Raw genomic sequence first — 27,864 nt, 5'->3', positions numbered from 1 at the left:
GCCCCCATAACCAAACTATCCGTATAGAATGGGGGCCTCCTGACCCCCATAATAATAATGAAAGCTTATATAGCGCGAACCCCAGTAAACTGTGCTCTCCGCGCTTTACATATTAATTAACATATGAATAAAAACCATACCATATAGTAGTATGCTCGTGTTGGCGAAAACCATATCACAAATTAGATCGTTAATTGTTTCTCTTTTGCTAGAAAAAGCCGGTAACGCAGATGACGGTTATGGAAAACCCCAAGTCTATTTTTTTCTCTTTGTTTCCTCTTCGCTAAAACTAGACGCACCCCAGCAGTACACAAAATCCCTGTACATAAACTTATAACTTTTAAAGGTTATTATATGGATCTTGGTGTGTAAAAAGGTCTCCCAAAATGGGATCAAATTATATTCCCGAAAAAGTTGGTAGTATTGTGTATCTCTCAGAACTAGGAGTATATGCATGGCACTGAACTGTCTACTGGCATATGGACATGTTCGGTGACAACCTTCTCCCCTTTCTCATCAACCCAGGGCTCCCTTTATCCAGATACTTTTGAAGGGACGTTTTTATTTACATGTGTATGTTTTGTGTTTTCTTTATCAACTATCCTGCCTGGTCAATTTGGATTTTCGTTCCTTGAAATCTTGTTTCTAAAAACGGATAATACGTACACCTTCTGTTTACTTATTTGGCTGCGTTGTTTATCATTTTAGTGAAAAGCTTCTATAATGACAAATAAGATCAAAAAGAATGTTTAATTGTTAGGTTGTTGATGATATGACAGAGGCGAGTTCAGAGGGTATGTACGGGAGTTAGGTACAAAGATAAACATACATAAACACGCGGTCACCCAACATTTCCTTACTCTTACCGGTCACCATCGTTCAAAAGCCAGTCACGAGTGTGAAAGCAATATTTGAAGTTTATGCTTTCAAGGTCAAAGTCACTTAGAGAAAGGTCTGTTTTTATGTATCTGCAAGTCTTAATTTTTCTGTAAATAAGCAACAGCCAACAAAAACGTTAAATATACACTTAAATAAACACCTGAAAAAGACAAACCAAGCAGGACTTTAACGCCGTTCGGCGGCATATGCATTTTCTTGAGAAATAGTTTTATTCACGTTTCCGCTCATGTAAGCTGGTAGACATTTTTGAATGTCAGTGTTCAAATGCAAATCGCCCCCGTCAAACACATACAGCTTCGGAAGTACATGTAATTCGATTGTACCGCTTTCCTCCATTTTCTAGCCAAATCAGGGGACATCACTCCACACCTATAAAACATACAGTTGTCTGCCCCTCTCATTTTATCGCTTATCTCTCTACTCCCGTTCACTGCATCTAAGATCACCGACATATTACATCACATTCGATCGCTTCTCTCACTAATCCCTTCTGCTACGTCACCAACAGTCTATAAAGATCGTCGAGAGATTACACCACGCTGCACCGCACGTTTACGTCGCGAATTGGTGTCCATAGGCGACTATAATTATTATAACTAGGGATTGTGCGTCTTTGGGGAAACAACCGTCAGCAGCTAACGCAAAGTAAAAATGGCAGACGCATCGACGATTGATGAAAATAAGGGATCCCAGGGAGAGCTGAATACATTGGACTATGTCTTCTTTGTCATACCAGACATCAACGGCATCCCAAGAGGACAAATCATTCCTCACGAATTTGTCAAGGAAAAGATGGAGAATGGGTTGTATTTGCCGTTTGGTAAATATATCTGTGTCTGTCCGCCTGTTAAAAAAGAAAGGGTTTTGATGTTTTTGTTTTCAGTTACACTCAGTCAAAAAATGACTGAATGTTTTAACAAGAGCGTAAAGCGAGGTTTGTCTCCCGATGTGTGTGTGTGACTGTGTGTGTGTGTGTGTGTGTGTGTGTGTGTGTGTGTGTGTGTGTGTGTGTGTGTGTGTGTGTGTGTGTGTGTGTGTCAGTGTGTGTGTCTATGTGTCTGTGTGTGTGTGTGACAACCATTTCTCAGAAACTACCCGACGGATTTTCGTAAAAATTGATGTACACACATTTGTCAGGGCATTTCCTAAGGGCCTTTTTTCTCCGATTTTTGATAGGGCTGTTTGATGACGTCAGTTTTGCCCGTTTGAAAAAGTTGAGGCGGCACTCTCACGGTTAGAGTTTTTTGTCAATTTGTTTGATATTGACGTTACATGATCTTCAACTTGGTTTGGATTATGGGATTGCATTTCAGCTTGGTAGGGGAAGGGCTCCTAATATGGACCACTTTTTGTTTCATGCTAATAACTAGCTTGTTTTCTTGCGAAGAAGTTTCATTTTGTGCTTGGTAGTCCTTCTCTCTTAAGTGAACCGCTTGGCCTAATTAGAGTGAAATAGCTTTGATAGACATTCAGCAAAAATTAAATACAGAAAAAAATCACAAAGGGTCCATATTTTCTTCGATTTGTTGAAGGTGGTTCATATTAGGGGACTCACACATACTTTGAGATTTTGCTATTATTTTTTGTTTGCAGTAGAAACTCGGGGTCAAAACTGCTAAAATGTAACAAATACGGTCTTAGCTGTCATATATAGCAACTTTTGTGTGATAAAAGCTTTGGCTGTGGACAGAAACGAGTCCGTTTTAGGCGTCAAAGTTAGAGTGAACGCTGCCAAAAGTGAAAAAAAGATAAAAAGCCTAACGATTTTAAGGTTTGTGTTTCTGCAACTGTTTTGACATGCGCAAGTTATCCAGATAGGGTGAATACAACGAATATTGTTTTTAGCGCTCTAGCGCTGTTAGTTTGTCAGATCAAGAGGTGGTCCATATTAGGAGCCGATCCATATTAGGAGCCCTTCCCCTACCTTAACAATTTGTTTATGAAATGTTCATTCAAACTAAACACATTTTGTCAATTTCTTGTCAGTCAATATTTGAATCAAAAAGGTGACATCATTGTATTCTGTATTGCCTTCTGTATCCGAAAATATATAGGGGAAGGGCTCCTAATATGGACCGGCTCCTAATATGGACCACCTCTTGATCTGACAAACTAACGGCGCTAGAGCGCTAAAAACAATTTCATTCGCTGTATTCACCCTATCTGGATAACTTGCGCATGTCAAAACAGTTGCAGAAACACAAACCTTAAAACCGCTAGGCTTTTTATCTTTTTTTCACTTTTGGCAGCGTTCACTCTAACTTTGACGCCTAAAACGGACTCGTTTCTGTCCACAGCCAAAGCTTTTATCAAACAAAAATTGCTATATATGACAGCTAAGACCGTATTTGTTACATTTTAGCAGTTTTGACCCCGAGTTTCTACTGCAAACAAAAAATAATAGCAAAATCTCAAACTGAGTATGTGGACCACCTTCAACAAATCGAAGAAAATAAAAGCTAAAGGCAATTTTGATTAATTCATTAAGAAGGTTGCTGAAAATAACCTATAACTAGCCCTCGAGATTTAAAAAAAAATATAACAAATAGTCTTTTTTTTTTTGGAAGTAAATAATTTCACTTATTTTCACTCTGTTTTTGATACGCTTCTTCAGTTTCGTGGTGTGCTTCAAATAATGCTCTCATCAACCCAAAACAGCTAAATCTAAAGCATATTTGAATTAGTCTGACATGCACAATAAGTTGTATCATGTTATTTTGAAGTATAGGGGGCTTTTGACAGTGATTCGTGAAGGCCGCTTCACTGGTCCATATTAGGCGCCCAGGCTCCTAATATGGACCCTTTGTGATTTTTTCTGTATTTAATTTTTGCTGAATGTCCATCAAAGCTATTTCACTTTAATTAGGCCGAATGGTTAACCTAAGAGAGAAGGACTACCAAACACAAAATGAAACTTCTTCGCAAGAAAACAAGCTAGTTATCAGCGTGAAACAAAAAGTGGTCCATATTAGGGGCCTTTCCCCTAGTTGTGTTGTGTTTGATTAAAAAATGGGCTTAAAATGAAGAATACCGTCAAATAGTGAAGGTGACACATGCAATTATTATTTGTTCGTTCCTTATCATTTGCTGATTCAAAATATATATAGTTTATGGTGTTTGGCGATGAAAATGTGCTTAAAATGCCGAAATTCCTTGAAAGGAAATAACCTTCCAGCCTGTACACTCTAATCAAGATAAACGCACGTCATATCAAGTCTGGAACACGCAAATGACGTCATATTGAAAGGCGACAGATTATGACACCACCTTAAATTGTGACTTTTGTTTCCCTAAACATAGTAAAGATTTTGCCTCAAGCTTTTGTCTTCTATATCCCCCGCCTCTCTCTCTCTCTCTCTCTCTCTCTCTCTCTCTCTCTCTCTCTCTCTCTCTCTCTCTCTCCCCCCCCTCCCACCCCTCACATTGTTTGACAAAGAAAGTTAGAGAGAACCGGGCGTATTTCCGTGCAATCGCTTGACTGAATGATTAATCACGCCTCGGCGTTCTTTTTTTGTTGTTTTGTGATTGTCAGGCACAACATCGTGGGGCGTTTAAATAAATACATGTATCATTGTTGTTGTTTCAAAATTGTGCAAATTTCTTTGGCCCACAATGGACATTGACGTTTTAATGTACAGTAGGGGAAGGGCCCCTAATATGGACCACTTTTTGTTTATTGCTGATGTAGCAAAGTGCACTTCGCTACCCTAAACACTCTAATCATCGCATAGCGAAACAGCCTTGTGTACAGTACAAACGGGATAACCCATCCCATAGCAGACGATACGATGATGCGCGCGCACCTTGCCGGCGCAAATTCTAATACAATACCTTTCTTTATATATCTACCTAACTTCTATCTTTCAAAGTCCCTTTTATCTTTGATACGGTCCTAATTATATTTAGGTTTGCATAGAAGTCACTGATTAGGCTGGATGGCTGCATATTATTGTGTTATTTACGATAATGCTTCGAACTGACCAAAGCGTCACTCTGACCTTGACCGGTTTTCATGTATCGTTGAGAGAAATTGATTCTCACAAACTCATCTTTGTCTTTTCAATCATTGTTTTGTCATTTTTGTATCACTATTACATATCCCGTACCTATGTTGCATATGATTTTAGTTTGTTTATAAGGATTTGGTTGTAATGAGTGATGCTTGGTTCCTCTGCAAAGATTGCTAATTTATGCAGACAGGTACTCGCGCAGGAATTTAGCCGATTCCATTTACTTTCGGACTTTACCGCTTCGTACTAAGTCAATGTATAATTTTCCCCCAAGTAACGCATATCATGATGTTTGTCTAGGGTTCTTCTTTTTATCTGTATGATTTATGAGTTTGTCCATTATTCCAGTTTAGAGAGTTTTGTAATTTTCCGCACTGAAGTTGGTTCAGTGCCTTCACTAGGACCATTGTTTTTGCATCCTACTAAATAAATATAAGTTTTTACGAAATGTGATCTATTGCAATGGAAAGCTAAAGGTCGTAGCTTTAATTTGATGTATTGTTTGTTATGATTGGTTATGTATTTGTTTAAATAACGTAGGGTAAAGCAAGTGTAAGAAACACAGATTCCGTGTTTCTGGCCGTATTCAGTCCGATTTTCATCGCCGCCGGACGGTGCTTTCTGTGCAGTCCGCGCCGGGGCTATAAGTATAGGCCGGACACCGGCATGAGCATGCATTCGCTCCTAGCAGCTGAACACGACAATACACTTGCTTTGCTGTCTACGGGTTTCGCCTTCGGCCTCTACGTTTCCTTGCATTGTTTTCTTGAATAAAAAGTTGAAACAAGACGCTTGGACTTGGGCTTCGTGACTACTACCCTTTCCACTCCTCCACTACATTTGGCCCTGCCATTTGATTGTGCTGGGGCGTCTGGCAGGTGTCCCTGCCTGAGCCGCAACTGCCGCCTGCCCGCTGCTTCAATTTTTCCCTCCAACGCCTGGAGGAGCTTGGTCATCCCAAAATGTAACAAGTATACTGAAAGGCATAAATTCTGCAAATAGTGCATTGAACGATTTTGCTCTCAAACGAAAATCAGATTGAACCTGTAATTTGTAGTTGACATCTTGAGTGTCGGAGCAAATGTTTCACGCTGTCAGCGTGCGCTTTGCAGTATTGCTGATCCAGCCACAGCTCACTGTGCTAATAAAGACAATGGGCTGAACGGGAGACAATAACGTAAAAAAGATAGTGTGTGGCCCTATAAAATGCAACTGGCTGTTTGGCTGTATCAGATATCGCAATCATGCCACGACTTGATGAAGGAGAGAGACAGCAAGCGATTGGGATGCTTAGAGCTGGCCAAAGCATTGAACGTGATGAACACTGAACGTTTTCCGAAATCATTGCGCTTGGACTCAGTCACTTTTTTTGAAAAATTGTCATTTCATGATGTTCTATTAAAAATCAATAAAGCGAAGGTTTTTAAACACTAAAATGGCCAATAAATAAAATATTCAAACATTGAAAACATTCACCTCTGAGTTGATTTTTTGTGATTTTTTAAAGATCAGTTTGCGGAATTTATGCCTCTCGGTATACTGTCTTAGCTGTCATATATAGCCATTTTTGTGTTATGAAAGCTTTGGCTGTGGACAGAAACGAGTCCGTTTTAGGCGGCAAATTTAGAGTGAACGCTGCCAAAAGTGAAAAAAGCGAAAAAGCCTAACGGTTTTGAGGTTTGTGTTTCTGCAACTGTTTTGACATGTGCAACGTATCCAGAGAGGGTGAATAAAGCGAATGAAATTGTTTTGAGCGCTCTAGCGCCGTTAGTTTGTCAGAACAGGAGGTGGTCCATATTAGGAGCCGGTCCATATTAGGAGCCTTTCCCCTACCTCTGGCTTTTATTAGTTGTTTTCTTTCTTTGAATATATATGTATGTGTTGCTGAAATCGTATAACCACACAATCAAGAATTTACATTAAATACGCTTGTGTCATGCTAAAAAAAACTTCCTTCCGATTGGGAGGCCAATGCATTATATACCTTATTCACTAGGCCAATGCGCCCGCAGGGGCGGATCAGTTGCTTTGTAAGGGGGGGGGGGGGCACTTTGAATCGAAAGTGAATGTGATGGGCGCGAAGCGCCCGAATTTGCTAAGGGGGTCCGGGGGCATCCCCCCCCCCCCCCGGAACATTTTTTTGCCCAAAGAAGCAAAATGGTGCCATCTGGTGCCATTTGAACTTAGAAATGGTCATAGAATCAGCATAGAAAAATCTCTTTTTTTTTCTTCTTTTTTTTTCTTTTTTTTTCGGGGGGGGGGGGGGGGGAGGGGGCACGTGCCCCCTGTGCCCCCCCCCCCCTCGTCCGCCCCTGCCCCGTCTGTTTTTTGGTTACGACCGTGTGTATCCCACTTCCAATCTGCACACCAAATACCAGTTGAATTGACCCATAAACACCAGAGATCCAAGTGCGGACAGAAGAACAGACAAACAGACAAACAAACAAACAGACAGACAGACAGACAGACAGACAGAGTGAAACGTAAACATCCCCGTTTAGAAAAACACATCTGTATTATACGTTTCAGGGGCCCTGTTTATGGGACCCTACTCAGAGCATGCCGAAGACATGGACATGTTTTTGACCGAGAAGAACGGTACTTGGACGGCCGATCCCAGCACACTACAAGTAACACCGTGGAGTGACCACAAGTCTCGGACAACAGGCATGGTGCTGTGTGATCTCACAGGGGAGGGAGTGGCCGAAGGGGCAGACACACGGCAGATGGTCAAGCGGCTTTTGGACAAGCTGTGGAATGACCACAGCTTGATTCTCAAGTCCGCTTTTGAGTTTGAGTTCAATGTGTTTAAAATGGTAAGTAGATCGTAAAGGCACAGAAAGCATCCCGTAAACCATCACAGATACTGTCAGGCTTTTACACACAGTACAAACACCCTTTCATTTAAACACTCACCGCTTGAGAACATCCTAGGTGCCCTCCGTAAAGAGCGAGCAATTTTCGAAGAATTTATTTTTGCGTGGTTTATCTTACCCCAGAGCCATCGTGAACCCGTGTGATTCAGTTTCTCTTTTTCACAATGCAGTCGTCAGTTAGTAATTTGAATGCGACTCGATGTGAGCTTATCTGCAATAGCACGTTATTATGTACCTCTGACTATGCACGAAACAAACGGCTGTAGTTCACAAGAACTCTAGCGATGGCCTTTGACTGTTCAGAGGAACTGGCGATAGGCATAAACCGTCGTCTGCTACGAGAACCACGACCTTGCGTGACCCTGCTTCCGGGCTTTTCTTTTTTCAAACTTTCAAAACTTCGAATTGTACTGATCTTGTCTTGATGAAAAAAGAATTCTTTTATGATTTAAGAATGTTTGTGTAACAAGCTGTCAATTTATTATTTAGATTTTAAAAGTTAGGTCTAGCGCCAAAACGCACCACGGTCCGATTGTCTGAGACAATCCGCAAAATTAATTCTTTAAAAATTGCTCGCTCTTTACGTAGGGCACCTAGGATGTTCCCGTTCGGTGAGTGTTTAAATGAAAGGGTGTTTGTACTGTGTGTAAAAGCCTGACAATATCTGTGATGGTTTATGGGAGGCTTACTGTGCCTTTAATCTTTAGTGTACGCTTGAAGTGTTTGTGTGTGTGTGTGTGTGTGTGTGTGTGTGTGTGTGTGTGTGTGTGTGTGTGTGTGTGTGTGTGTGTGTGTGTGTGTGTACCCATGTTTCCACAGGTTTGGTTGCCTAAATCACCATAAGGCAACCATCCACACGTGGATGGCAATTTAAACTCTGGATGGCAACCTAATTGTGTGGATGGTCGCTTCATTTAACACCGTTAAATTGACTTTTTTGACGGAAAGAATGTCATAACAATGTTCAAAATGACATTCTTTCCGTCCTCTATAGGCGACGAAATAGGTCAAATTTTGTGCATTTTTTAGTGCAAAATTCTTCGATGCCGGAGCGAGTACTGCACCCAGTGCTGTTGTAGTGCAAGTGCACTAGAAAGGCACTGCACCCAGTGCCGCCTCTTAGGTAACCATCCACACATATAGGTGCGTGTGTAACGGTATGTGTGTGTGTGTGTGTGTGTGTTTTCTGAAAGCGTCCTATTATTTGTTTTGATGTCACTAAAGAAAACAATTTCTGTCATGGTTGGTGGGACAATAGGACTAGGGGGGAATTTGTCCGGTCTTTTCTGGGGGGAAATGTGTTTAAATATGAATATATATATATATTAGATTACCTTGCGATACGTCCCCCACAAAGGGACTTTGCTCTGTAAATCTCGGTCCCCCTTGAGGAGGGTCTGATGCTCCCAATAGGCTGTCTGTGAAGGGATACTTACTTCTCTCTCTATCTCTGCTAAGAGATTTTAACAAATCTCGGAAGAAAGTCTCTGCTGACTTTCAATTGTTTCTTTCACAATTTCTGATGTTTTATATATATATATATATATTTTATTTTTTGGGGGGGGGCTACATATCTAAATGTTAATTAGATGATGCTATTTTCTTATCTAATTTCAAATAGCAGGCGGATATTTATTGGTGTACAGTTAGTGCATGTGAATGTGTGCAATTGTCATGAAACATCACAATTCTAGCCTTGTAAATAACAAACTCAAACATATAAACGCGAAGACCTTGAGCACGTGAAATATGGGTAAAAATATGGGTTCGCTTGAGTTCTAGTCCCTGTTGTTTTCCATTTTATCATTGTAAGTTCTTGTCCCTATTGTTTTCCATTTTATCATTGTAAGTTCTTCTCCCTGTTGTTTTCCATTTTATCATTGTAAGTTCTTCTCCCTATTGTTTTCCATTTTATCATTGTAAGTTCTTCTCCCTATTGTTTTCCATTTTATCATTGTAAGTTCTTCTCCATTTTGTTTTCCATTTTATCATTATAAGTTCTTGTCCCTATTGTTTTCCATTTTATCATTGTAAGTTCTTCTCCCTGTTGTTTTCCATTTTATCATTGTAAGTTCTTCTCCCTATTGTTTTCCATTTTATCATTGTAAGTTCTTCTCCATTTTGTTTTCCATTTTATCATTGTAAGTTCTTGTCCCTATTGTTTTCCATTTTATCATTGTAAGTTCTAGTCCATTTTGTTTTCCATTTTATCATTATAAGTTCTTGTCACTATTGTTTTCCATTTTATCATTGTAAGTTCTTGTCACTATTGTTTTCCATTTTATCATTGTAAGTTCTTCTCCATTTTGTTTTCCATTTTATCATTATAAGTTCTTGTCCCTATTGTTTTCCATTTTATCATTGTAAGTTCTTGTCCCTATTGTTATCCATTTTATCATTGTAAGTTCTTCTCCATATTGTTTTCCATTTTATCATTGTAAGTTCTTCTCCCTATTGTTATCCATTTTATCATTGTAAGTTCTTGTCCCTATTGTTATTTATTTTATCATTGTAAGTTCTTGTCCCTATTGTTATCCACTTTATCCTCATGTCAGTTTTTCTCCCTATTGTTTTCCATTTTATCATTGTAAGTTCTTCTCCCTATTGTTATCCATTTTATCATTGTAAGTTCTTGTCCCTATTGTTTTCCATTTTATCATTGTAAGTTCTTCTCCCTATTGTTATCCATTTTATCATTGTAAGTTCTTGTCCCTATTGTTTTCCATTTTATCATTGTAAGTTCTTCTCCCTATTGTTATCCATTTTATCATTGTAAGTTCTTGTCACTATTGTTTTCCATTTTATCATTGTAAGTTCTTGTCACTATTGTTTTCCATTTTATCATTGTAAGTTCTTCTCCATTTTGTTTTCCATTTTATCATTATAAGTTCTTGTCCCTATTGTTTTCCATTTTATCATTGTAAGTTCTTGTCACTATTGTTTTCCATTTTATCATTGTAAGTTCTTGTCACTATTGTTTTCCATTTTATCATTGTAAGTTCTTGTCCCTATTGTTATCCACTTTATCCTCATGTCAGTTTTTCTCCCTATTGTTTTCCATTTTATCATTGTAAGTTCTAGTCCCTATTGTTTTCCATTTTATCATTGTAAGTTCTTCTCCATATTGTTTTCCATTTTATCATTGTAAGTTCTTCTCCCTATTGTTATCCATTTTATCATTGTAAGTTCTTGTCCCTATTGTTTTCCATTTTATCATTGTAAGTTCTTCTCCATATTGTTTTCCATTTTATCATTGTAAGTTCTTCTCCCTATTGTTATCCATTTTATCATTGTAAGTTCTTGTCCCTGTTGTTTTCCATTTTATCATTGTAAGTTCTTGTCCCTATTGTTTTCCATTTTATCATTGTAAGTTCTTGTCCCTATTGTTATCCATTTTATCATTGTAAGTTCTTCTCCCTTTTGTTTTCCATTTTATCATTGTAAGTTCTTGTCCCTATTGTTTTCCATTTTATCATTGTAAGTTCTTCTCCCTATTGTTATCCATTTTATCATTGTAAGTTCTAGTCCCTATTGTTTTCCATTTTATCATTGTAAGTTCTTCTCCCTATTGTTTTCCATTTTATCATTGTAAGTTCTAGTCCCTATTGTTTTCCATTTTATCATTGTAAGTTCTTGTCACTATTGTTTTCCATTTTATCATTGTAAGTTCTTCTCCATTTTGTTTTCCATTTTATCATTGTAAGTTCTTCTCCCTATTGTTATCCATTTTATCATTGTAAGTTCTTGTCCCTATTGTTATCCATTTTATCATTGTAAGTTCTTGTCCCTATTGTTTTCCATTTTATCATTGTAAGTTCTTGTCCCTATTGTTATCCACTTTATCCTCATGTCAGTTTTTCTCCCTATTGTTTTCCATTTTATCATTGTAAGTTCTAGTCCCTATTGTTTTCCATTTTATCATTGTAAGTTCTTCTCCCTATTGTTATCCATTTTATCATTGTAAGTTCTTGTCCCTATTGTTTTCCATTTTATCATTGTAAGTTCTTGTCCCTATTGTTTTCCATTTTATCATTGTAAGTTCTAGTCCCTATTGTTTTCCATTTTATCATTGTAAGTTCTTGTCCCTATTGTTTTCCATTTTATCATTGTAAGTTCTTGTCCCTATTGTTTTCCATTTTATCATTGTAAGTTCTTCTCCCTATTGTTATCCATTTTATCATTGTAAGTTCTAGTCCCTATTGTTTTCCATTTTATCATTGTAAGTTCTTCTCCCTATTGTTTTCCATTTTATCATTGTAAGTTCTAGTCCCTATTGTTTTCCATTTTATCATTGTAAGTTCTTGTCCCTATTGTTTTCCATTTTATCATTGTAAGTTCTTCTCCCTATTGTTATCCATTTTATCATTGTAAGTTCTTGTCACTATTGTTTTCCATTTTATCATTGTAAGTTCTTGTCCCTATTGTTATCCATTTTATCATTGTAAGTTCTTGTCCCTATTGTTTTCCATTTTATCATTGTAAGTTCTTGTCCCTATTGTTATCCATTTTATCATTGTAAGTTCTTGTCCCTATTGTTTTCCATTTTATCATTGTAAGTTCTTCTCCCTATTGTTATCCATTTTATCATTGTAAGTTCTTGTCCCTATTGTTTTCCATTTTATCATTGTAAGTTCTTGTCCCTATTGTTTTCCATTTTATCATTGTAAGTTCTTCTCCCTATTGTTATCCATTTTATCATTGTAAGTTCTTGTCACTATTGTTTTCCATTTTATCATTGTAAGTTCTTCTCCCTATTGTTATCCATTTTATCATTGTAAGTTCTTGTCCCTATTGTTTTCCATTTCATCATTGTAAGTTCTTCTCCCTATTGTTTTCCATTTCATCATTGTAAGTTCTTGTCCCTATTGTTTTCCATTTCATCATTGTAAGTTCTTGTCCCTATTGTTTTCCATTTTATCATTTTAAGTCCTTGTCCCTATTGTTTTCCATTTCATCATTGTAAGTTCTTCTCCCTATTGTTTTCCATTTCATCATTTTAAGTCCTTGTCCCTATTGTTTTCCATTTCATCATTTTAAGTCCTTGTCCCTATTGTTTTCCATTTCATCATTGTAGGCTTAAGTTCTTGACCGCCACGGTTGGCCTATTGGTAAGGCGTCCGCCCCGTGATCGGGAGGTCGTGGGTTCGAACCCCGGCCGGGTCATACCTAAGACTACATGTTGTGTATTTGTTGTTTTAGTGATAATATGATAATGTATATAAACATCTAGGGCTGTTTTCAGTATTGTTGATAACATGTTCTGTTTGATTTAGGGTATTCAGCTGGTAAGGGAAAGTCGCCAATCCCGGAACAGTCGGCTAACTTGGAACACCTCAATATGCGGTCAACGGGAAACAATTCATGAAATTTTTTTTAGCAGAAATGTCTAGTGACCCCTCCCGATGTTATTGCAAAAAGAAAAATGGCAACTGCGGCAAAACCAAAGAAGAGGTACGTTTTTTTAACTTTTCTCCCTTCTTCTTCTTATTTCTATTGTCTAGAATTCGTTTTATTACTCTTTATCTATATACGTTCACATAAAATGTTGATTGCTATTACAAACCTACATCAATGTGTTACACTATGAACGGGGAAAAAAGATTGGAAACGTCACATGTATCCTACAGCTAAAGTCGAAATCCATGCAGGTGCCATGCGGCTATGCTGGAACACATATAGAGGCAAACATGGAACAGTGTTCCAGCTTTGACGCATTCTGTTCCATCTTACCCTCATCAAACGATAAAGTGAACACTGGTGTTTTTAGTCCGTGGCAGGCTAATTGCCCCCTGGATAATTGTTCCCCGACAACTGCCCCCCCCCTCCGGACAATTGCCCTACTAGGACAATTGCCCCCCGGACACCTGCCCCCCCCCCCCCCACCGAGGGAGGACAACTGCCCCCCGGACACCTGCCCCCCAATTTTTTTCTCACCACTCTTCGTGCAAGTTTTTGCAAAAGCTGTTCACTTCAATAAGAGTGTGTGTGTGTGTGTGTGTGTGTGTGTGTGTGTGTGTGTGTGTGTGTGTGTGTGTGTGTGTGTGTGTGTGTGTGTGTGTGTGTGTGTGTGTGTGTGTGTGTGAGTGTGTTTGCTGGTGTAAATGCGGGCGTAAGTGTGGGCGTGCAAGTGTCTGTGTCGGTTTGTCTGTGTGTATGTCTGTCAGTTTGTCTTTGTCTGGGTGTTTATAGTATTTATGTGTATATGTGTCTATATGTGTGTGAGTGTGTGTGTATATATGTGTGTGTGTGTGTGTGTGTGTGTGTGTGTGTGTGTTTGCGCGCGCGCGCGTGTGTGTGTGTGTATGTGTGTGTGTGTGTGTGTGTGTGTGTGTATTCAAACCAGGAAGCATTATATAGATATCGTTGAGAAAACAAATTATAGACTTCCATTACCTATGAATACCCTCTAGACAACAATACAACACTTGATAACTCGCTAAACATACAGACAAGAATGGCGGGGCAATTCATTGTCACGGGGGGCAATTGTCCTAGGCGGGCAAATGTCCAGGGGGCAGTACTGTTGTCCGGGGGGCAGTACTGTTGTCCGGGGGGGGGGGGGGGGGGGGGCAGTTGTCCGGGGGGCATTTAGCATAGAACCGTTTTAGTCACGTACTCAATTCTCTTTTCAGTTTTATTGTATTTTTTCCTTCTATACCTTTTATTGAATGGTTGATTGATTTGTTTTACAGTATTTTGGGACCCGGACGGTGGCTACCCGAAGAAATGGGCTGCGCGTTGTCGGCTGTCAGAAACGGGGAAATGGGTTTGCGTTGCGCATCAAGAACATTTGGTGTTCCTGTCACGACTTTTATGCTGCGAAATATCTTGGTACTGCTTCTTGTGTGGCACCAACACCCCTTTGAACATTATACAGTGCCAGCAGTATACACACGGCATTGATCACACGAGGACTGCACTGAAAGTAGAAAACAAAAGGACATTGAGTGAAAAATCGTTTCTTAGCTTCTTTTTTCATGTTTTACAAAAACAGTTTTTTTATCCGATTTGTTTAGACCTAGCCCTTATTTATATTTTTTTCACATTTGAGGCATTAATTGTTATCAAATTTACTATTTCTTTGGTAAAAATCCAATGTTATGTGGAAAAACAGACATTTAAATAAGATGGCTAAATCAAAATGTTATGACGTATGAATTTATCTTGTGTGTGTGGCAATGTGTAATTGTGTGCGTGTGATTGAGAGTGTGTGGGTGTATATATGTGTGTGTGAGACACAGACAGAGCTAGAAAGAGAGTCAGTGTGTTTTTGCATGTGTTCCGAGTTTGACAACACAGTGTTCCACTTTACACACCCATGCGTCCAACCTGGAACAAATGCAGAAATTTTTATAATGGTCAGTTTGATGAGTTGTGTGACTTTTATTTTATCTTATGTTGTTCGTTTGTTTACTGATAGAGTCTAGTATGTGACAATATAAAAAACGCTTTGCAATAATAATTTTTTTGTCTGGTACGGCTGTTTCTCCTTAACTGTTCCAGGTTTAGCGACATTCCCATATTTCCTTGTTTTCACTACCTATTTTATTCATGTTTTTATTACTTAGTTAGTGGAAGAATCTTTTGTAATATGTATGTTTGATGGTGTATGCTTTTAATTAAGCGTTGCTGACTATGAATGTAGATGTAAATGCTTGTATAACTGTGTTTTAATTTTAAATGTTGCGCTATATAAATGCTCATTTATTATTATTATTAAGACTTTAAAATTGGCAATCTAGTGGCTGCTCCGCCTGGCGTCTGGCATTATGAGGTTAGTGCTAGGACTGGTTGGTCCGGTGTCAGAATAATGTGACTGGGTGAGACATGACGCCTGTGCTGCGACTTCTGTCTTGTGTGTGGCGCACGTTATATGTCAAAGCAGCACCGCCCTGATATGGCCCTTCGTGGTCGGCTGGGCGTTAAGCAAACAAACAAACAAACAAAAATTGTAAGTTCTTGTCCCTATTGTTTTCCATTTTATCATTGTATTGTGTTTAAATTAAATTAAATCTTGATTGTACCAAGACTTTACTTTCTTTTTGTTTATTTGGTGTTTAACGTCGTTTTCAACCAAGAAGGTTATATCGCGACGGGGAAAGGGGCGAGAGGGGATAGAGCCACTTGTTAATTGTTTCTTGTTCACAAAAGCACTAATAAAAAAATTGCTCCAGGGGCTTGCAACGTAGTACAATATAGCCTATGGCCTTACTGGGAGAATGCAAGTTTCCAGTACAAAGGACTTAACATTTCTTACATACTGCTTGACTAAAATCTTTACAAAAATTGACTATATTCTATACAAGAAACACTTAACAAGGGTAAAAGGAGAAACAGAATCCGTTAGTCGCCTCTTACGACATGCTGGGGAGCATCGGGTAAATTCTTCCCCCTAACCCGCGGGGGGTGATTGTACCAAGACGCAGAACCTGTTTTCATACCATTCATCACAGGAGCTTGTATCAAAGCACCGGTCGATGTAAGTATCCTTACTGTAGTATTACTACTGTTATTCACTATTACATGTAGCAGTGGCAGCAGTAATACTATATACAGTTAAGATTAATGAGTAGAATATTTCCATCGACCGGCGCTTTGATACAAGCTCCTGTGCACTTTACGCAGGATGACGGCACTCCTTTAGGAAGCAATCACGAACGGTACCTGGACCTTCGCAGTGTCCAGCCGGAGATGGACGTCCTGCTAGAACTGCATCAAGAGCTGCAGCAGGCCGGAATCCACATCACGGCCATGGCCCCCGAGCTGGGCGCTGGTCAGTGGGAGCTGAACGTGGAACCGAGTGAAGGACTGACCTCTGCTGACCTCGCCTTTCATGTCAGAAATGCCGTCAAGGTCTTCTTTAGGCGTCGACGGTAAATAGCAATAACAATAATTAAAAACAATACTGTATTGTCCATTAAAAATACTACACAAACATAGAACATTTTCTTCGGCACACCCTGCCTGCCTGTAACGATTATAACGAACATGAAGAAGAATTATCAGGACATTCACAACACACATAAACTCTATTTACTGAAACGAGACATCTTCTTCTTCTTTTCCTTTTTCTTCAAAAGAGGTGACGGAAGGTAAAGTATGACCCAAAGCGCTGTGTATCATTTCCCAGTTTCGAGGCGACCTTCATGACGGTGCCGCAGCTTGGCCCGTTTAACAATTTACACTTCAACCACTCGCTGTGGACTGCTGACGGACAAAACGTCATGAAGGATGACGTCAAAGACAACGCCATTTCCGAGTTGGCGTTACGTTGGAACGCTGGCCTGCTACGTCACGCGCGTGCCCTGACAGCACTGTGTTGCCCCACTGTCAACTGTTACCGCAGCTTGGAGTTCAGCGACGACTATTCATCACGTGCTGATTGGTCGGTGGAGAATCGTGACACTATGACAAGGTTCAAGGTCAGGGACTTGCTTTATTGTTACCGTTTATAACGTACAATTTTGTCATGGCTGAGATTTGAAAACCGGTTAGATTCGGGATCTGGCTTGATGAACTCAAAACTCTTATTAACCCAGCTGAGGTCATAATTTCGATCTCAGTTGGATGAAATGTTGATTTTTGCTGATTCTCATTTTAGCTGCACTGTTCTTTATCTTTTGGGCCTTTGGTTCTTCCATTCTGCCTGCCTTGTCAAGGGCGGATCCAGGATCTTAAGGAAGGGGGGGGGGCACACCCAAACTTTTTTTGTACAAACTGAATTGGGGGCGCGAAGCGCCCGAACATGCTAGGGGGGGAAGGGGGGGGGGCGGATTTTTTTCTTCTCAAGGAAGCAAAATGCTGCAATCTAGCGCCACCTGAGCTCAGAAACTGTCATTTAATCATCTCTCTCTCTCTGTCTCTGTCTCTGTCTCTGTCTCTCTCTCTTTTATTACATTTAGTCAAGTTTTGACTAAGGGGGAATCGAGACGAGGGTCGTGGTGTATGTGTGTGTGTGTGTGAGTGTGTGTGTGTGTGTGTGTGTGTGTGTGGAGCGATTCAGACTAAACTACTGGGCCGATCTTTATGAAATTTGACATGAAAGTTCCTGGGTATGTTATCCCCGGACGATGTTTTCATTTTTTCGATAAATACCTTTGATGACGTCATATCTGGCTTTTTGTAAAAGTTGAGGCGGCACTGTCGCACCCTCATTTTTCAATTAAATTGATTGAAATTTTGGCAAAGCAATCTTCGACGAAGGCCGGGGTTTGGTATTGCATTTCAGCTTGGTGGCCTAAAAACTAATGAGTGAGTTTGGTCATTAAAAATCGGAAACTTGTAATTAAAATTATTTTTTTATTAAACGATCCAAAAACAATTTCATCTTATTCTTCGTCATTTTCTGATTCCAGAAACATATACATATCTTATATTTGGATTAAAAACAAGCTCTGAAAATTAAAAATATAAAATTATGATCAAAATTAAATTTCCGAAATCGTTTTAAAAACTATTTCATCTTATTCCTTGTCGGTCCCTGATTCCAAAAACATATAGATATATGTTTGGATTAAAAACACGCTTTCTTTATTTATTTGGTGTTTAACGTCGTTTTCAACCACGAAGGTTATATCGCGACGGTAAAAACACGCTCAGAAAGTTCAAACGAAGAGAGGTACAGTAAAGCGTGCTATGAAGCACAGCGCAACCGCTACCACGCCAAACAGGCTCGTCACTTTCACTGCCTTTTGCACAAGCGGCGGACTACGTAGAGGTTACATGCCGAGTCTCAGTGATTATCAAAAATAATGGTCGAAGTTAGCGGATCATGAAAAATGCGAGCTTTAGCGAGCTTTTTCATGACCGCGAACTGAGACCATTATTTTTGATAATCACTGAGACGAGGTGTGTAACCTCTTTATTCCTCCTTTCTTCAGTTATTCAAAGAAAAGAGGAGTTTTTGTGCAAAAGTTTGATCGAATTTTATTCACTCAACCTGTCAACCTGCGCAAGGCGATAGTTCCGTGCAAATCATTCCATTCTGTTAACACTTCTTGTCAGTTTCCCTGTTTTGGACTAAAATCAAGTAAACAGATATGTTATTATTCTGCTGTGGCGGTAAAGGCAGATATTGTGTGTTCTGTTCATGTTTTGGTATCGGTTAGGATAATGTTCTTTCGTCAAATGGGACTAGCAGACGAACTTTTGCACCCGTGTTCCAACGTTAAAAACTGTATGAAGTTAAGTTTTCTGGGGAAAATAGTGTATGAAACCGCTTTATGTTGTTTAAATTGATGAGATGTGTGCATTTGGTTGCGTGTGATCTGTTTATTAAATGAAATATTGTTGAAAACTGACCGTCGGATTGCAGTCTGTTGTCGAAGAAACTGAGGGAAATTACTTGCCTTGGGAAATTGCTTGTGATGAACGTCTGATCTAGATTCAGAAAACAACCGAACTCATAGATTTTCTATGGAGATTCATGTGTTCAGGCCTGTAGTTGTTAATTTAAATGCGGTATGTTTGTATTGTTTGCTCCAGAGATGTATACTTCGTACATTAGAGCGTTCGGAACTTTTCAGTCGCAAAAAGTAGTACCGAAACAGAACAGCTTCTCAACCCATTGCACTATCGAGGATTCAGGCTGTTGCTGGGTCGTTATTTGTTTGGTTGCTGGGTCATTATCGAAAAATAACTACCCCTACAAGTTTACAGAGGTAAAGAAGCAGAGGGGGGAATAAGCTCAGTTTCATTCTGTGAGTTCCACAGCTTGACTAAATGTAGTAATTTCGCCTTACGCGACTTGTTTTATTTTTTATTTTCCCTGAATGGGGGGCCCGGGCCCCCTTCGGCCCCCCCCCCCTTAAATCCACCACTGCTTGTGTTTTAGACCTCTCTCTCTGTCTCTCTCTGTCTCTCTGTCTCTCTCTGTCTGTCTCTCTCTGTCTGTCTCTCTCTGTCTGTCTCTCTCTGTCTGTCTCTCTCTCTGTCTCTGTCTCTCTCTCTGTCTCTGTCTCTCTCTAATATGTTACAGAAGAGACGAACCCTTATAAATCAGGTTCAGTGACATGTCATCAGGGTCTTAATGTATTTGTTGAATTTTATGCGTGACTATAATTTATAACTGTGCAGATACTATTGCTGTTATTTTAACCACTATTGTAAGGGGCTGTGGCCTTAGACAATTAAAGATTTGTTCTTGTTCTTGTTCTTGTTCTCTCAAATATGTTTGTTTTTTCTTCCCTACCGCAACTAGGTTGCTAAGGGCAACGTATTCTTGGAGAGCAGATTGGGAACGGGTCCAGTCAGTTCGTACCTTCTGATCGCGGCCCATCTTGTCGCAGGCATGTCTGGCCTTGAACAGGAAGTGACGTCACCACCCCCACGGGACCCTACTGCGCAACTGCTTCCTGCTTCACTCGACGAAGCCTTGCACGCACTGGAAAAGGATGACGTCATGAAAGAAGGTCTCGGTCAAAGATTTGTGTCAAATTACGTCACAGCGAAACGTTATTGCGAAGTAAAGCCGTACGCAGAGCTGGCTTGCGATTCTGATGAAGAAAAGCTTCAATATGAACGACGAAAATTCATCACGTCTTTCTAGGAGACAACAGTGGCAATGCCTCTACCTTTACTGGTTTGAAAGGAAACCTCATTCACAACCGTAGGGGAAGGGCCCCTAATGTGGATCACTTTTTGTTTATTGCTGATAACTAGCTTGTTTTCTTGCGAAGAAGTTTCATTTTGTGGTTGGTAGTCCTTCTCTCTTAGTTTAACCGTTAGGCCTAATTAGAGTGAAATAGCTTTGATAGACATTCAGCAAAAATTAAATACAGAAACAATCACAAATGGTCCATATTAGGAGCCTGGGCGCCCAATATGGACCAGTGAAGCGGCCTTCACGAATCACTGTAAAAAGCCCCCTATACTTCAAAATACCATGATACAATTTAGTGTGCAAGTCAGACAAATTCAAATATGCTTTAGATTTAGCTGTTTCGGGTTGATGAGAGCATTATTTGAAGCACACCACGAAACTGAAGAAGCGTATCAAAAACAGAGTGAAAATAAGTGAAACTATTTACTTCAAAAAAAAAAAAAAAAAGACTATTTGTTATATTTTTTTGAAATCTCGAGGGCTAGTTATAGGTTATTTTCAGCAAGCTTCTTAATGAATTAATCAAAATTGCCTTTAGTTTTTATTTTCTTCGATTTGTTGAAGGTGGTCCATATTAGGGGACTCACACATACTTTGAGGTTTTGCTATTATTTTTTGTTTGCAGTAGAAACCCGGGGTACACACTGCTAAAATGTAACAAGTACTGTCTTAGCTGTCATGTATAGCCATTTTTGTGTGATTTGTTTGTTTATTTGTTGCTTAACGTCCAGCCGACTACGCAGAGCCATATCAGGACGAGGAAGGGGGGGATGAAGGGGGCCACTTGTCAAGCGATTCCTGTTTACAAATGCACTAACCCATTACTTGTGTCCCAGCAGGCTTTAGTAAAACTAAATTAATACCTACTGGAAGATTACCAGTTTCCAGTATGTTAAAATAGGCTTAACCTATCTACTGCTGGACTTACATCAGAACACTAACAGATTAAACTATACATGAATCGCGAGACAAGCGGCAAGAGAAGAGATTTTTGGAAAAAATACAGGTGAATGAGCAAGAAGGCAGAAAAAAGAAAAGAATTCATGAAGAAAAAGAAAGCATGACAGGAAAGAGGAACCAAAAATCTACCTAACAGCAAACTAGAAAGCTCCTGCGGTTCCAAAAACAGGAGGGGCCTTTAATTTCATAACCGCAGTGCCTCACTGCGGGAATTTTTGTGTGATAAAAGCTTTGGCTGTGGACAGAAACGAGTCCGTTTTAGGCGGCAAATTTAGAGTGAACGCTGCCAAAAGTTAAAAAAAGCGAAAAAGCCTAACGGTTTTGAGGTTTGTGTTTCTGCAACTGTTTTGACATGTGCAACTTATCCAGAGAGGGGGAATAAAGCGAATGAAATTGTTTTTAGCGCTCTAGCGCCGTTAGTTTGTCAGAACCGGAGGTGGTCCATATTAGGAGCCGGTCCATATTAGGAGCCTTTCCCCTGTCATTATAATTATTTGTTTGCCGTTCGGTGCTCCAGTGTGCGTCTCTGCATGTGTGTTGATGGTATTACGCTCAGTGTCAATAAGGAGTGACCATTTCAGTTTTTCTTTGTGTGTGTCCGGGAGTCCTGCAGCTAATACAACAAGCCGTCAAAGTTCAACTTTTCTCACCTCTGTTATGGTCGGCCGTGAGCTGACTGCGGCACATCAATAGATGGCAATTACTTGCATAGATCTCCTAGTCTTGAGAGCAATACACACTGCTAAAAACATCCTATACGTAAGTTATAAGGGATTCCATAACCGTAATCCACATTACCGGCTATTTCTAGCAAAAGATAAACAATCGATGTTCCAACTTGTGATGTGGTTTTCGCCTACAGGAGCATACTACGAGAACAGTATTGGCAGAGCCGTCAGCATTCTGATAATCATCGGTCCACGCTATCGCTCATGTCTCTCTGACAGGATGGATAATTGCTCCGCGGAGTACAGGGAAAGAAAGTGTCTAAAAGCCGAAATCTCTCAAAATAAGAACACAGAGAGTTATCTCCCATATGTTTTTCGCTAATGTTTCTGATCAAAAGACGAACGTGATTGTAGAATGGGCGACTTCGACAGTGATCTCCGTTCTGTTCTTCACAGTTATGATAAAGACATCGTTCTAAGATCAAAACAAGTCGACATTTTGAGACTGCTGTGGGAAGGAGACCGTGATATTGTTGCATCACTCCCAACTGGTTACGAAAAAAGTTTCGTACGCCCCGTAGCCATTTTGTTATGATCACGTGACAAAGTTATTTATCACGTGACACTTGCCATATTTAGAGTTGTTTGCACAGTAGATACATCCGCGAAAGATAGCTCGCTTGACACTGTCTTACATAACAATTCCTTTGTAATTTAAAAATTACACAACACCATGAAAAATCATTATAGACGATCGCGAATCTGCGTATATCAATAACACATTACAAAAAGCTCTAAATATGTTAAATAAAAAACACATATGAAAAAAAAATCGATTTCCTCTCCAGAGAAGGAAAACAAAGGCATCTTGTCAGGGATAAATGAGATCCGAAGGGAAGTAACTCATTTTACCTGAGTTCAGGATGGACGGTCAGGTGACTCTTGGCTCTCTCGTGAGATAAAATGTAAGCGCCAGTCATCTACGTTACCGTCATGTAGCTTGAGTACACACGCATGATTATATAATAATAATAATAATATGGGAGATTTATAGAGCGCTTTACATTCTCAAAGCGCTTTACAATGACAAACATACATAATACATACAAAGCAAAGCAAAAGCATGTGCAGCAGCATTCAGCACACAAGTGAACAACGAAACTCAAACACTACATCAATACAATCTGCAAGCATACTAACACAGGCAAAACATTCAAACATGACCGTGTAGTATGACTATGTAGTATGACTATACGACTTTTTCTAAATCATAACGGGCACCCATTATTACGGGTTGGTGGACGATAAAGCTACACAAAACCACAAATATATAACAAAAAAAGCTACACAACGTTTTGGGGAACTTTTCAAAATATACTGGTCGCTTCTTATTGACATTAGGTAATTATTAGGTTCCTTTGGGTTATGCTCCCCGCCTTAAAAAACACAAAAAAAACCACAAAAAAAAACAATCGGGCAAAAAATATGGGTTGAAGCATCCTAGATCCTGCATGCAACTGAGGTCAAAAAAAAAAAAGAAAAAAAAAGAAGAAAAAAAAAAAAAAAAAAAGCTTCCTTTGGCTTTGTTCGTTCTTTTGATATGACTTGCCAGAGCGGCCCGTGTTGGGATCTATGCATGTTTTTCGCCACTGCCTACAATTTAAGATGCAGTGTCTATTTCGAAAGCCCGTCGTAACAAAGGCGTTATGAGTATCCTTTTAGAGTCAACATTATTTATTTTAGCATAACTTATATTATTCAGGGAGCATAAAGCGTGCAAGTCAGTTTGCATTGAAGTTAGTTGTGACTCTCGTTCTATTTAATCAGAGAGAGCCTTTTTTTAATTTATTTTGTTACTTCAGTTGCATGCAGGCTGCTTCAAACCCTCCTTTTACTGTTCTTCTTTTCTTTTCTTTTCACTCCCCCCCCCCCTCCCAACCCCCTTTTTTTATTTATTTAAAAAAAAATTAATAGGCGGTGAGCAACCTTCATTGGTTTTTTTTTGGGGGGGAGGGGGGGGGGACTCAAAACATAGGTGTATAGCACATGTACAAATAATGGACATTTTCTATTTACAATTATACTTTATATTTACAATTTTTCTACTTGATATTTGGAACTCAAAAATTAAAAAAAATGGATCCACAACAAGTTGTCTTTCTAAAGATACTAACACACATTTTCCCAATCAATATTACGTGATTTACAAAGTTTCTCATCTTTCTACTACAACTTGTGTCTTGATACCCAACTATTATATCCTGCATTTTAAACTTAACCCTTAATCCAATCTTTTCCTCTGTCCAATGTTCTATCTTCGTCCACCGGTTTACCGGCAAACACTCTTAAAACAAAACGTTCAACTAAAGAGAGTGCCTACCGAACAAATAATAAACGATTAAAAATGGTAACGGCTATGACACATTTTGACGCGTGTGCCTGTGCGTGTCAGTGTGTATGGGTGTGCACGGTCAGTGTGCGCTGTGTGTTGTGTGCACGGTCAGTGTGTGTGTTGTGTGCACCGTCATTGTGTGTGTGTGTTGTGAGCACGGTCATTGTGTGTTGTGTGCACGGTCAGTGTGTGTGTGTGTTGTGTGCACGGTCAGTGTGTGTGTGTGGTGTGTGCACGGTCAGTGTGTGTGTTGTGTGCACGGTCAGTGTGTGTGTGTTGTGTGCACGGTCAGTGTGTGTGTGGTGTGTGCACGGTCAGTGTGTGTGTTGTGTGCACGGTCAGTGTGTGTGGTGTGTGCACGGTCAGTGTGTGTGTTGTGTGCACGGTCAGTGTGTGTGTTATGTGCATGGTCAGTGTGTGTGTGTGTGTGTTGTGTGCACGGTCAGTGTGTGTGTGTGTGGTGTGTGCACGGTCAGTGTGTGTGTGTGTTGTGTGCACGGTCAGTGTGTGTGTTGTGTGCACGGTCAGTGTGTGTGGTGTGTGCACGGTCAGTGTGTGTGTGGTGTGTGCACGGTCAGTGTGTGTGGTGTGTGCACGGTCAGTGTGTGTGTGTGTTGTGTGCACGGTCAGTGTGTGTTGTGTGCACGGTCAGTGTGTGTGTTGTGTGCACGGTCAGTGTGTGTGTGTTGTGTGCACGGTCAGTGTGTGTGTTGTGTGCACGGTCAGTGTGTGTGTGGTGTGTGCACGGTCAGTGTGTGTGGTGTGTGCACGGTCAGTGTGTGTGTGTGTTGTGTGCACGGTCAGTGTGTGTGTTGTGTGCACGGTCAATATGAGTGTGTTGTGTGCACGGTCAGTGTCAGTGTGTGTTGTGTGCACGGTCAGTGTGTGTGTTGTGTGCACGGTCAGTTTGTGTGTGTTGTGTGCACGGTCAGTGTGTGTGTGTTGTGTGCACGGTCAGTTTGTGTGTTGTGTGCACGGTCAGTGTGTGTGTGTTGTGTGCACGGTCAGTGTGTGTGTGTTGTGTGTACGGTCAGTGTGTGTGTGTTGTGTGCACGGTCAGTGTCAGTGTGTGTTGTGTGCACGGTCAGTGTATGTGTTGTGTGCAAGGTCAGTGTGTGTTTGGTGTGTGCACGGTCAGTGTATGTGTTGTGTGCACGGTCAGTGTGTGTGTTGTGTGCACGGTCAGTGTGTGTGTGTTGTGTGCACGGTCAGTGTATGTGTTGTGTGCACGGTCAGTGTGTGTGTGTTGTGTGCACGGTCAGTGTGTGTGTGGTGGGCACGGTCAGTGTGTGTGTGTGTTGTGTGCACGGTCAGTGTGTGTGTGTGTGTGTTGTGTGCACGGTCAGTGTGTGTGTGGTGTGTGCACGGTCAGTGTGTGTGTGGTGGGCACGATCAGTGTGTGTGTGTTATGTGCATGGTCAGTGTGTGTGTTGTGTGTGCACGTGGCGGTCACTGCAGTGTGTGTGTGGTGTGCACAGTCAGTGTGTGTTGTGTGTGCACGGTCAGTGTGTGTGTGTGTGTTGTGTGCACGGTCAGTGTGTGTGTGTTGTGTGCACGGTCAGTGTGTGTGTGTGTGTGTTGTGTGCACGGTCAGTGTGTGTGTGGTGGGCACGGTCAGTGTGTGTGTGTGTGTGTGTTGTGTGCACGGTCAGTGTGTGTGTGTGTTGTGTGCACGGTCAGTGTGTGTGTGGTGGGCACGGTCAGTGTGTGTGTGTGTTGTGTGCACGGTCAGTGTGTGTGTGTGTGTGTTGTGTGCACGGTCAGTGTGTGTGTGTGTGTGTTGTGTGCACGGTCAGTATGTGTGTGTGTGTTGTGTGCACGGTCAGTGTGTGTGTGTGTGTTGTGTGCACGGTCAGTGTGTGTGTGTGTGTGTGTTGTGTGCACGGTCAGTGTGTGTGTGTTGTGTGCACGGTCAGTGTGTGTGTGTGTGTTGTGTGCACGGTCAGTGTGTGTGTGTGTGTTGTGTGCACGGTCAGTGTGTGTGTGTGTGTGTGTTGTGTGCACGGTCAGTGTGTGTGTGTTGTGTGCACGGTCAGTGTGTGTGTGTGTGTGTGTGTGTGTGTGTGTGTGTGTGTGTGTGTGCACGGTCAGTGTGTGTGTGTGTGTGTGTTGTGTGCACGGTCAGTGTGTGTGTGTTGTGTGCACGGTCAGTGTGTGTGTGTGTGTTGTGTGCACGGTCAGTGTGTGTGTGTGTGTTGTGTGCACGGTCAGTGTCAGTGTGTGTGTGTGTGTGTTGTGTGCACGGTCAATGTGTGTGTTGTGTGCACGGTCAGTGTGTGTTGTGTGCACGGTCAGTGTCAGTGTGTGTGGTGTGCACGGTCAGTGTGTGTGTGGTGTGCACGGTCAGTGTGTGTGGTGTGTGCACGGTCAGTGTGTGTTGTGTGCACGGTCAGTGTGTGTGTGGTGTGTGCACGGTCAGTGTGTGTTGTGTGCACGGTCAGTGTGTGTGTGTTGTGTGCACGGTCAGTGTGTGTGTTGTGTGCACGGTCAGTGTGTGTGTTGTGTGCACGGTCAGTGTGTGTTGTGTGCACGGTCAGTGTGTGTGTGGTGTGTGCACGGTCAGTGTGTGGTGTGTTGTGTGCACGGTCAGTGTGTATGTGTTGTGTGCACGGTCAGTGTGTGTGTGTGTGTGTTGTGTGCACGGTCAGTGTGTGTTGTGTGCACGGTCAGTGAGTGTTGTGTGCACGGTCAGTGTGTGTTGTGTGCACGACGTCAGTGTGTGTGTGTTGTGTGCACGGTCAGTTTGTGTGTGTGTGTGTTGTGTGCACGGTCAGTGTGTGTGTGTGTTGTGTGCACGATGATGGCAGTTTGTGTGTGTTGTGTGCAAGGTCAGTTTGTGTTTCAGTGTTGTGTGCACGGTCAGTTTGTGTTTCAGTGTTGTGTGCAAGGTCAGTGTGTGTGTGTGTTGTGTGCACGGTCAGTTTGTGTTTCAGTGTTGTGTGCAAGGTCAGTGTGTGTGTGTGTTGTGTGCAAGGTCAGTTTGTGTTTCAGTGTTGTGTGCACGGTCAGTGTGTGTGTGTGTTGTGTGCACGGTCAGTTTGTGTTTCAGTGTTGTGTGCACGATGATGGCAGTTTGTGTGTGTTGTGTGCACGGTCAGTTTGTGTGTGTGTGTGTTGTGTGCACGATGATGGCAGTTTGTGTGTGTTGTGTGCACGGTCAGTTTGTGTTTCAGTGTTGTGTGCACGGTCAGTTTGTGTGTCAGTGTTGTGTGCACGGTCAGTTTGTGTGTCAGTGTTGTGTGCACCGTGTCGGAGATTAATCGAGTAAGAATGTTACATAACTTGCATCACCCTATGGCAATCCGAATGGTGCAAAAGTCCCTTTTAGCTCTTGATGTCTAAATAACACATTATTTAGCTAAATAACGCGTTATTTAGCTAAACAATGCTTTATTTAGCTATATCATGCATTATTTAGCTAAATAATGCATTGTTTAAATTAAACAATGCATTATTT

General features: G+C 40.8%; 1 protein-coding gene and 1 long non-coding RNA gene across 3 annotated transcripts; both read left to right on the top strand.

The window, feature by feature from the left end:
* The first annotated feature begins 1,417 nt into the window (after positions 1-1,417).
* Positions 1,418-23,840, top strand: LOC138967484 (lengsin-like). 2 transcript variants are annotated; one of them, XR_011455975.1, is made up of 6 exons: positions 1,418-1,720; positions 7,440-7,726; positions 16,412-16,659; positions 16,917-17,208; positions 19,986-23,427; positions 23,587-23,840. XR_011455975.1 is itself a non-coding variant. In XM_070340040.1 (5 exons), exons 1-5 carry the CDS (start codon positions 1,552-1,554, stop codon positions 20,331-20,333), a joined length of 1,344 nt encoding a protein of 447 aa, XP_070196141.1. In that variant the 5' UTR covers positions 1,418-1,551; the 3' UTR covers positions 20,334-23,557. The 2 variants fall into 2 exon arrangements, 1 of the variants encoding a protein (XP_070196141.1); XM_070340040.1 differs by lacking the exon at positions 23,587-23,840 and having other exon boundaries at positions 19,986-23,557.
* LOC138967483 (uncharacterized) lies at positions 13,073-15,317 on the top strand. The gene is made up of 2 exons (XR_011455974.1): positions 13,073-13,237; positions 14,479-15,317. It is a non-coding gene; the product is annotated as an uncharacterized lncRNA (long non-coding RNA).
* Positions 23,841-27,864: the final 4,024 nt, after the last annotated feature.

This window comes from Littorina saxatilis, linkage group LG5, assembly GCF_037325665.1.
Source record: "Littorina saxatilis isolate snail1 linkage group LG5, US_GU_Lsax_2.0, whole genome shotgun sequence".
Lineage (NCBI taxonomy): Eukaryota > Metazoa > Mollusca > Gastropoda > Littorinimorpha > Littorinidae > Littorina > Littorina saxatilis.
This window is presented reverse-complemented; position numbering and strand designations above follow the sequence as displayed.

What these genes read in the sequence shown, in the direction of transcription:
- LOC138967484 (XM_070340040.1), top strand. Translation starts at nt 1,552, where the DNA reads ATGGCAGACGCATCGACGATTGATGAAAATAAGGGATCCCAGGGAGAG. An exon ending in TGGGTTGTATTTGCCGTTTG is followed by an intron (nt 1,721 to 7,439) that starts GTAAATATATCT and finishes TATACGTTTCAG; the next exon opens with GGGCCCTGTTTATGGGACCC. An exon ending in GTCTTCTTTAGGCGTCGACG is followed by an intron (nt 16,660 to 16,916) that starts GTAAATAGCAAT and finishes ATCATTTCCCAG; the next exon opens with TTTCGAGGCGACCTTCATGA.